This window comes from Natrix helvetica (assembly GCF_964273705.1).
Source record: "Natrix helvetica genome assembly, chromosome: 5".
NCBI classification, from domain to species: Eukaryota; Metazoa; Chordata; class Lepidosauria; order Squamata; family Natricidae; genus Natrix; species Natrix helvetica.
This window is the reverse complement of record NC_138551.1, coordinates 24367823-24379121: the sequence shown is the minus strand read 5'-3', so window position 1 is coordinate 24379121 and position 11299 is coordinate 24367823. Positions and strand designations below refer to the sequence as shown.

Below are 11299 nucleotides of genomic sequence, written 5' to 3'. Positions count from 1 at the left end.
AACAAGAGATTATTAAGAACAAGTTTTGTTTGTGAAGATACAACAAAGAACAAACTGAATGTCCTCTTCAACCTTTCTAAGAAATAATGATTTATACCAGACTGTCTAATTCCTCCTACTCACATTTCTGATTGTGCAAAATATGTGCTTTTGTTTTCACTCTTAAGTATTTGAGACAGCTCAGCTTTATTTTTTTAGTGTCATGGATGCACTGGAAAAGTCTTTCCTGTATTTGAAGACTTTTCTTCCCAGGTAAACCTTATTTCTGTATTTACTACTTATGGTTATTTCCCACTTTCATTGGAACTCAGCATTATGTTTCCATGGAAGAACATTGCAGAATTAAGTATGAATTGTCTTTCCATGTCTAGCTAGTTTCGAGAAAATAACCAAGAGACCAGAACACAATGTCATTTCCTGATGGTTTATTGATAATATCATATTCAGGTTTTTATACACTTTATAAAACCTTAGTAAGACCACTTGGAATATTGCATCCAGTTTTGGTTGTCACGTTACAGAAAACATGTTGAGATGTTAGAAAGAGTGCAGAGAAGAGCAAGAAAGATGATTGGAGGACTGGAGGCTAAAACATATGAAGAACAGTATCTAGTTTAATGAAACGAAGGACTAGGGATGATATGATAGTAGTGCTCCAATATCTAAAGGGCTGCCACAAAGAGGAGTGTCAACCTATCCTCCAAAGCAGAAAAAGAAGCAATGGATGGAAACTAATCAAGGATAGAACCAACTTGGAACTAAGGATAGTTAGAACAATTATAATTAATCAGTGGATCAACTCGTTCCCAAAAGTTGTTGGTGCTCCAACACTGCAAGGGTTTAAGGAGAGATTGGAAAAGGGTATTGAACTAGAAGACTTCCAAGGTTCCTTCCAACTCTGTTATTCTATCATTAAGATATTTAGAGTTATGGATGATATTCAGCACTATACCTTCTTTCTATCTGAGTTAGGAGAAGCTGAACAACTGCTTGGCAGTTTTCTGGAGGCTGTAATGAAATGGATGGCAATCAGTAAATTGAAACTAAATCCAGATAAGGTAGAAGTACTATGGATAGGGGGTTCTCTGATCGGGAAATTGGGAAAATAGATAAGGGATAAGGTAGCATTCCCATCAAAGAAGCAGAGGTATCACTGGTGGTTTATCCTTTAGTAAAGTCTATAACTTGAGGTACAAGTGATCTCAGTGATGAGAAGCCCCATATCCACATCTGCTTGTGTGTCAGTTATGACTCCGCATACTGATATCAATTAGTTTAAGTAATTCATGTCTAATAAACACTCCATTGAGTTCTTACAATGTACTTTAAATGGAGTTGTATTTTGGTTAAAAAGTGTGATTCTTGTTACCCTTCACAATAATTTTGCTGTATAAATTAACAGGGGTTCCAGAAGCCTCTTGGTCCCAAAGCAAATCTCTCAATTGCTTCATTCCCAATATTAGTCATCAAGAATTGATGGCTGTATTTGAGAGAGCAGACTTGTTCTGGTTTTGTATATGTACAAATGGTTCTTAGGGGCAGAAGGACAGCAGAAGAGCAGCCTAGGATGATCTCTGAATGGTGAAGCAGTAGTACTATAAAGCTACTGGCTTGCAAAACATGATGATCAATAGATATCTGGAAAGAGAGTTTCTTTGTATACCTAAGGGTCCATATTGCACACAAGTCTTCTGCCTGTGGTTCTGCCCTATTCCCATGCCATTCTGGCAATTGCCTAGGCTTCTCAATGGGAGCATGATTTCTTTGCAGCAAACCATGGCCAGAGTTGAGTTCTGAAGGCTTGGCTGGAGCCCCTGGCTGCCATCCCTCCCTTGACTGTGATCTTCATGGCTGGGGAAGACTGTGACGATTTCAGCTCTAAGCTTGACACATTCATATTTTTCTAGCATGAGTTTTGTTAGCCCAAGGCGACTGCTTCATGCACTTCTATGAATCAGCATTGCTCAAAATCCCTGGTTTTGTTCCTTTTGCAACTTAGTTAATTCACACATACAAACAACCTTCACTGCAGCTTTTCTATTTTTGCAATTTCAGGCATGCTGTCCTTCCTTCTGATTCAAATTTTGCTGTCTATCGTCTCTTGGGGTCCTGTGAGTATGACAGCCATCCTGAGCTTTTCTCCCTACCAGCTGTTCACAATGGAGTCACTCAGCAGCATGATTGAAACCGAAGCCCCTAAACAAGCCTTCACTGTTCCCTCTGGTCAGGACCCAGAGAGAAATGAAATCGAGCCAGTCACAGATGGTGGGAGTCAAGCAAGTTCCCAGATTGTCATAACAACACTGGCAACCTCTTCCTTTAACGGAGCGGATGGAGTGGTAAATAAGAACCTTCCAGAACCAGCAGCCACGACTGCTGGATCCAAACAACAGATGGCTTTCAAGCTGTTCACAGCTGCAAACCCAGGATAGGCCTTTCCTGGAAAAGGTGATTCTGGAGATGAGAACAGTGGTAGTAAACGTATGCCATTTGCTGGAACTAACAAAGGCATTGATGGCTACTTAGCTCTTGCTGTCTCAGATACACCAAAGGGAAATGGCAGTGACCCAGAGAAGCACTGCTTTTGTAAAATTCCCGGAGCAGAAGGACAAAAGAGAGATCAAGGTAACACATTTAAAAAGCAGGTAATCTTATCACTTAATGCCTTTGGGTTTTTGAAAACAACTTCTTTTTTTTAAATGAAGACCATTCATTTATTTCCCTAATTAAAAACAACCGGATCAGTATCATAATGAAAATCCTCCAGATCCAAATTCTCTGGGCAATGAAGTAAAAAGATATCCAGGAATGGTAAATGAACAAATTGTGTTCCTTGCTGTAGGCAAATCACCAGGGTTCAAAACTCAGAATCTGTGCTATACAATACAATACAATACAATAGTAGAGTTGGAAGGGACCTTGAAGGTCTTCTAGTCCAACCCCCTGCCTAGGCAGGAAACCCTATACCGTTTCAGACAAATGGCTATCCAACATCTTCTTAAAGACTTCCAGTGTTGGGGCATTCACAACTTCTGGAGGCAAGCTGTTCCACTGATTAATTGTTCTAACTGTCAGGAAGTTTCCCCTCAGTTCTAAGTTGCTTCTCTCCTTGATTAGTTTCCACCCATTGCTTCTTGTTCTACCCTCAGGTGCCTTGGAGAATAGTTTGACTCCCTCTTCTTTGTGGCAACCCCTGAGATATTGGAACACTGCTATCATGTCTCCCCTAATTCTTCTTTCTCTTAAGCTAAACATACCCAGTTCCTGCAACCGTTCTTCATATGTTTTGGTCTCCAGTTCCCTAATCATCTTTGTTGCTCTTCTCTGCACTCTTTCTAGAGTCTCCACATCTTTTTTACATCGTGGTGACCAGAACTGAATGCAGTATTCCAAGTGTGGCCTTACCAAGGCATTATAAAGTGGTATTAACACTTCACGTGCTCTTGATTCTATCCCTCTGTTGATGCAGCCTAAGACTGGGTTGGGTTTTTTGGCAGCTGCTGCACACTGCTGGCTCATATTTAAATGGTTGTCCACTAGGACTCCAAGATCCCTTTCACAGTTACTACTATTGAGCACAGTACCACCTATACTGTACCTGTGCATTCCATTTTTGTTGCCTAAATGTAGAACCTTACTCTTTTCACCATTGAATTTCATTTTATTAGATAGTGCCCAATGTTCAAGTTTGTCTGCTAATGTCTACTAATCTGTGGGTTGCCTTTATCCTCCTGTGTGCAGCTCTTTGATCACATGTCTGACCCACAGCACTGTGGGATAATTCTCATAATCCGCTAGTGCTTTGGTTATATATAGTTTGCAACAATATAAAAAATCCAAACATTCTGTTTACCCCAGGATCTATCTGCAAACACTGCTTGATTTGGCTTGAAGTAACTATAGACTGAGGCAATCAAAAGTAAATACATTTTGAATGTATTCTGGGAAGCCATGGGATTCCTTAGAAGTTTAGCAGGAATAAACTGAGAAGATAAGAAATTGTTCCCTAAAATGTTCAGAAGTTATAATGTTGGATATTTAGGACAATTATGAGATCTAAAAAAACTAGTCAGTTCTTTGAGTGAATTATTTATGTTCACAATGTCAAACATACCCTCAAATTCTCAGTATGGCTACACAAGAAATCCTGGACAGATAAAGCCAACAAAGTCTTAAAAACCTGACAGAAATAATATGATAAACAAAATGAAAACATCTCTACCATCTCCAGATTAAATCAAATTTGATTTTGAGAGGATCATCTACTGATTGCCGATTTACATACATTGCTCTTGAAATTCAAATAGTATTTAAAACTTTACAATGAAATAAGATGAGATGGCCTAAGTAAACTAGCTGGGCTGCATGTTTTCCCCTAAATTGATGCTTTTCAGATGTTATGGATTTCACACTCAAAATTTCCAGTGATTATGGCCAACAGCTGGTACAATTTATTGCACTGAATGGATTCTAAGAAAGAAGCGTTTTGATGTTTCCGTAGGTTCAGTGGTAAAAGCATTCAAAAAGACTAAAGTGAAGAATACAGAACCAAATAATCAATGCAACCCAAATGCATGGCTGACTTCCCATTATCCTCTTTTGACAATTTACCTTCCAGATTGCTAGCTGCTGTTGGCAGAAGATAGAGAAATACTGGAACATCATTAGAAAAATCTGCTGGGTACTGTGGAGTAATATTCCCTATTACCATAATCATTATTTTGTTTCCTTTTGGAGTAAGAAGTATCATGCACGGTGCAGAAAGAATGTAAAGAAAGGAAAGAAGATAAGGAAAAGGAAAGGAAGTATAATTAGTCTACTTTTGAGCCATACTTTTCATTATTTCCTCTTTACTTTTCTGTCCATTTTTGTTTCTACCACTTAATGATTTAGAGATTGTCTTTGTACTTTAGGTTTCTCACCTTTTCCTTTTAAAAATCTTATTTCATCAATTCCGCCCAACTGTGACATTTAAAAAAAATCTTTTTAATCCTGCCTTTATTATTTTTATAAATAATTCAAGGCAGTAAACTCCTGCCTCTACTTTCCCCACAATAATTATCCTGTGAGTTGAGGTGGTGAGGTGAGGGGAAGGGAGGGGAGGGAGAGGGTGGTGGTGGAAGAGACTGGCCCCAAATCATCCACCCTTTTTTAATGACTAAGGAAGGATTAGAAATCATCCTCTCTTGCTTTCAATGCAATACAATTCAATAGCAGAGTTGGAAGGGACCTTGGAGGTCTTCTAGTCAAACCCCCTGCCTAGGCAGGAAACCCTATACCCTTTCAGACAAATGGCTATCCAACATCTTCTTAAAGACTTCCAGGGTTGGGGCATTCACAACTTCTGGAGGCAAGTTGTTCCACTGATTAATTGTTCTAATTGTCAGGAAATTTCTCCTCAGTTCTAAGTTGCTTCTCTCCTTGATTAGTTTCCACCCATTGTTTCTTGTTCTACCCTCAGGTGCTTTGGAGAATAGTTTGACTCCCTCTTCTTTGTGGCAACCCCTGAGATATTGGAACACTGCTATCATGTCTCCCCTAGTCCTTCTTTCTATTAAGCTAAACATACCCAGTTCCTGCAACCGTTCTTCATATGTTTTAGTCTCCAGTCCCCTAATCATCTTTGTTGCTCTTCTCTGCACTCTTTCTAGAGTCTCCACATCTTTTTTACATCGTGGCGACCAGAACTGAATGCAGTATTCCAAGTGTGGCCTTACCAAGGCATTATAAAGTGGTATTAACACTTCATGTGATCTTGATTCTATCCCTCTGTTGATGCAGCCTAGAACTGTCTTGGCTTTTCTGGCAGCTGCTGCACACGGCTGGCTCATATTTAAATGGTTGTCCACTAGGACTCTCTTTCACAGTTATTACTGTGAGCAAGGTACCACCTATACTGTACCTGTGCATTTAGTTTTTGTTGCCTAAATGTAGAACCTTACTCTTTTCACTATTGAATTTCATTTTATTAGATAGTGACAAGTTTGTCAAGATCCTTCTGTATCTTAAGCCTGTCTTCTGGAGTGTTGTCTATTCCTGTCAGCTTGGTGTCATCTGCAAATTTGTTGAGTTCTTCATTTATTCCCTCATCCAAATCATTGATGAAGATGTTGAAGAGTACTGGGCCCAAAACAGAGCCTTAGGGTACTACACTGCATACCTCCCTCCATGTAGATGCAGTTCCATTGAGGACTACACGTTGAGTGCGGCTGGTCAGCCAGTTACCAATCCATCTGGTGGTGATGCTGTCTAACCCACATTTTTCTATTTTATCTAATAGTAGGTTATGGTCTACCTTATCAAATGCCTTACTGAAGTCCAAGTAGACTATATCAATGGCATTCCTCTGGTCCACTAATTTTGTCACTTTGTCAAAGAATGCAATAAGATTAGTCTGGCATGATCTGTTTTTGACAAACCCATGTTGGCTTTTGGCTATTACTTTGTTTGCTTCTAGGTGTTCGCTAATTCGTTGCTTGATTATCTTTTCCAGAATCATTCCTGGTATTGAGGTCAGGCTGATAGGTCTGTAGTTTTCTGGATCTGTTTTTCCCCTTTTTTGAAGATGGGAACCACATCAGCTCTTTTCCAGTCCTCTGGCAGTTCCCCGGTGCTCCAGGATCTCTGAAAGATATAGTTCAGTGGTTCTGAGATCTCATCTGCCAGTTCCTTCAGAACTTTGAGGTGTAATCCATCTGGTCCTGGTGATTTGAACTTGTCTAGGGTAGACAGGTGCTCACTTACTATTTTCTTCCCTATTTCAACTTGTGTTCCTAATCTGATTTTTGTTTTTGATAGGTTGGACTGTTTTATCCCTTTGTGTAAAGACAGATGCAAAACATGAGTTAAATAGTTCTGCTTTCTCCTTGTTGCTTGTCACTTTCTTGCCACTTTCTCCCAACAATGGACCAATTGTTTCCTTAACCTTTTTCTTGTTTTTAACATGTTGGAAGAAGATTTTTTTGTTATTTTCTACTTTTGTGGCAAGCCTTTCTTCATTGTGAGCCTTAGCTTTCCTCACTTCATCTTTACATGCTCGGGCTATTTGCTGATATTCTGCCTTAGTTATGTCCCCCCTTTCCACTTTTTATACTTATCTTTCTTGTCTTTCAATTTGTCAGAGAGTTCTTTATGCAGCCATGCTGGTTTCTTTTGGGAGCTGTTATTTTTCTTCTTCATTGGTATTGTGCTAGTCTGGGCTTTTGTAATCTCATTTTTCAAAATTTCTCAAGCTTCTTGAGTTGTTTTCCCTTGAGGATTCTCATCCATGGAATTTTTCCCAAGCTCTCTCTAAGTTTATTAAATTAGCTCTCTTAAAGTCCAAGACTCTAGTTTGACTTTGTTCTACTACTTGTGTTTGCATAATGTTGAATTCCAATATTGCATGGTCACTTGTCCCCAGGGTTCCTGTGGCTTCAACACCTTCTATCATTTCCTCTCTGTTAGTGAGAATTAAGTCCAATATGGCTGATCTCCTTGTTCCCTTCTCTACTTTTTGGGAAACAATGTTGTCTGCTAGGTTTGTTAGGAACCTGTTGGATCTTCCACGTGGTGCAGTGTTTGTTTCCCAGTTGATGTCAGGGTAGTTAAAATCCCCCACTACTATTGTGGTGTGCTTCCTACATACCTTAGTTAGCTGATTAGCAAAAAATTCATCTACTTCCTCTGCTTGGTTGGGTGGCCTGTAGTATAGGCCTATGGCAATGTCATCCCCCCCCAACCTTTAATATTGACCCAAATGCATTCAAGATAGTTCTCATCATTGTTGTGCTCTATTTCTTTCTAGCCTGTTGCTTTAACCACTAGTTAATTCTCAATATTCTTCTCTTTCCTCTAAGCTTATTCGTGTTTCCATCATGGTAGCATCAATTTTGCATCCCTTGCATACTTCAAGCCAATCATAATGGATAAACATGGAAAGATTTGACTAGAGAACTTGTTTGATCTTCCTAATACAGAATTCAGTAGACTTTTGAATATAAGTAAACCAACATTAGCCTTATTCTAGATTGTATTAGACTTTGGTGTTTCCTCACTGTTTGCCATTAAATTTCTCTTTATAAATCCCCGAAAATATTTTAGGAGTGTCACCATTTTCATTATGGTCAAAAGGTTGATAGCTAATATAGTCTCATAATTTCTGTGAAATTGAATAGATTTGCTCTTTGCTGCCATTATGCATATGGTAGGATTGGCCCTATCAACATTTCTAGATAATTACTTCTGAGAAATTATGCTATTCCTTTCTCTCCAAAGATGAAAGTGGTATATGCCATCCAGCCAGTACTATATATGTTAAAGTAGCCTGATGAACTCTCTCTGTTTGATTTTTCAATCCTTGAATAAGTTATTCATTTCAATGTCTTTGATAATGGATGAATGTGTTCTTCTCTTTGGTTCTAGATATGGCATGACTAGATAGAAGAAAAGGACAACTATGACATTTGACAGGTGTTGGACAAGAGCTAATGGCAGAAAGGGGAGATTCTAGTTCCAAATTACTTAATGGCCAGACAGAAGAACATGATTGGTCTAATAATTCTCCTTGTCAAAGAGGTGAGAAAGGTAAGCTTGGGAATCATGGCCCCAGAGGCTTTCAGGGGCTGAAAGGAGACAAAGGAGAAAATGGCGAATTGGGTTCAACAGGTGACCTTGGACTGAAAGGTAATCCTGGAGAGAAAAAAGAATGAGGTCTTATGGGTAGAAAAGGAGCAAAAGACATAGCAGGGTCACCGGGATCTCAAGGACCTCTTGGTTTCAAAGATGATCCAGGAAGACAAGGAAAAATAGGTTCATCTGGAATCCAAGGAATGCCCGGTCTTCGAGGCCAAAAAGGAGAAAAAGGGCAAAAAGGGAACTGCAAAGCAGTTGAACCCACTGCATTTTTAGCTGGTCTTCAGAAAAGGAGAAGTTTCCCACTGCCAGGATCTCCAGTGAGATTTGATAAGGTTTTTCTGAATGAAAACGATGGGTTTCATGCAAAATCTGGCAGATTTACAGCCACCACTGGAGGTACCTATTATTTTAATTATCATCTCAGCATTTCTAGCAAATCACTGAAGGCTGCACTTTTTCATAATGGCCAACAAATTCAGCAAGTGTCTGGTGGAAGACAGTCCCCACGTGACATTAGTCAGGTCTCTGGGTCAATGTTGGTTCAACTTTCTGAAGATGATGAAATTTGGCTTCAAATTTTGAATGCCTCTCAAAATGGCCTAGTGGCTGATAAAAGTTCTGATTCAGTATTTTCAGGGTTTTTGCTATACCCTGCTATACCCTGATTAATAAAAGAAAGGAAACATTAATATTAATGGAAATGCAATATCCATACTCAATAGATTTTAAATCAATAGACTTTGTGTCTCCAATTGCATTTATTCCTAATTCCGACACTGATGGTATTTTCTCATTTTCCTCTATTGCCCATTTTCAAATGCATTCCTAAAATTGATTGTGCTAGTAGCAAGTTCTTATAATTAACTTAATAATTTTTTACAAAAAAAAAAAATCAACTGACTTTGTGGACACCAGGAATAATTTCCCATATACGTCTCCAAACAATGCACAATTAGTTTGTCATTACTTTCCTTTGGTTTTTTTTAAAAAAATTGTTAGTTTAGTTTACATGGCTGGTAGTTCTATACAACTGCTAACCAGGCCCTTAATGATGCTTTCAAGTTCATACATGATTGGCCAGTGGCTACCACTAGAAACTCTAAAATAAAGGTATTGATACTGTATAGTATTGTACTAGATTTCTAGTTCTTCAATGTTCTAGTTCTTCGACTAAAGGATGAATCTTTTAGTTTTTAATTGACAACAGCTTTATAGACATTTTAATGATTTAATAGCCTATAGTTTTCTGATTAGCCCATAGTCTCTTATGCTTTGCAGAACAAGTAAAGAATCAATTAGTGGTCAGTAATTTAGACCAGAGCAAAACAACAACAACAACTCAAGGTTCAAATATCCAGTTTTCCATATTATTTACCAGGCATCCTCAGTCTTGTTTCCATCTCTTAGCCTACTGTTTCTCACAAAAATGTTGTCAAAATAAAAGGGAAGAGCTACCAGAGCTACTATGGAGAAATTGTTATAATGTATAAATAAAAAAATGAAGATATTGATTTGATTAAAGTTGAATATGATTAGTTGTGATTTTGTTTAAAAATTCTAGGAAACATTTTTTTCCTTTATTAAAAAAAATGACACTTGATTCTAATACCTTTCAAATTGTATGGGATCATGTACTCTAAGTTATCAAAATACTCATTAAATATAGTTATTAATAAATGTATAATGATATAATAATAAATGCAAAAAAAAACATAATGACATAAATGTGTTCCAATATATTAAATTTGCTGAATTTAAGATATTGTACTATCATTGCTACTTTTTAACTTGCAAATTCTTATTAAATAATTCTGGTAGACCAGATAAAGCATGAACTAGTTGTGTGTTCTAGTGGCTTAAAAGGCCAGTGCAATCCTGGGCTGTATGAACAGAGATAGAGTAACAAGACCACAGGAAATGACAGTGTCAGTTTATGGTGCATTGATCAGGTCCACTTTTCCTTGCTACAATACATAAAGAAGGATGAGGAACTGTGAGTGCAGAGAGGAACAAAAAATATGATGAGGGACTTGAAGGCTTAATATTAAGAAGATCAGTTAACTGTTCAGAGAAATATACATATTTATCCTAAAGATGAGAAGGTGAAGAGGATGATAACAGTCTTCTAATACTTGAAGAGCAGTCACAGAGGTGTAGATTATTCTTCACACTTCCTAAAGGTAGGACAAGAACCCATATTGGGTAGAAATTTTACACATAGAAAAATTATTTGTCTGGGATGGTCTGAAGACTCATATCCTAGGTGGGGGATTGGACTAGAAGACCCTTCAAACCCCATTCTTCTGTAAAAGAAGCCATTACAAAAAAACCCATTCCACAACCCTATGGTCTTATCTCTTTCTGCCTTCAAAACAAACGCTTCCTTAAATAAGATTGTACTTTTAGGGAAGTCCTTAAATGTACCGTGCTTTGATTTATTGTGATTTTTCTTTGAATGATAAAAGCCACACAAAGGATTTCTACAGATTGGGAAAAACCTGACTCAAAAACAGTAACTGTGAGAGAGACCTTGGAGTCCTAGTGCACAATGACTTAAATATGAGTTTTGCAGCAGCAGCCAAAAAAGGTACTACAATCTTTGGTTGTATAAACAGAGGCATAGAATAAAAATCATGTAAAGTATTAGTACCGCTTTATAAAGCCTTAGTAAGGCCACACCCGG

The 11299-nt window shown here is 38.1% G+C and overlaps 1 protein-coding gene across 1 annotated transcript in view; it reads left to right on the top strand.

The window, feature by feature from the left end:
• Positions 1 to 202: 202 nt before the first annotated feature.
• OTOL1 (otolin 1) overlaps positions 203 to 11299 on the top strand; it is a gene marked incomplete at both ends in the record, with an annotated part of 30504 nt that continues 19407 nt past the window's right edge. Inside the window, 1 exon segment of the mRNA XM_081955296.1 lies at positions 203 to 252. Coding sequence (XP_081811422.1) covers positions 203 to 252 — 50 coding nt within the window.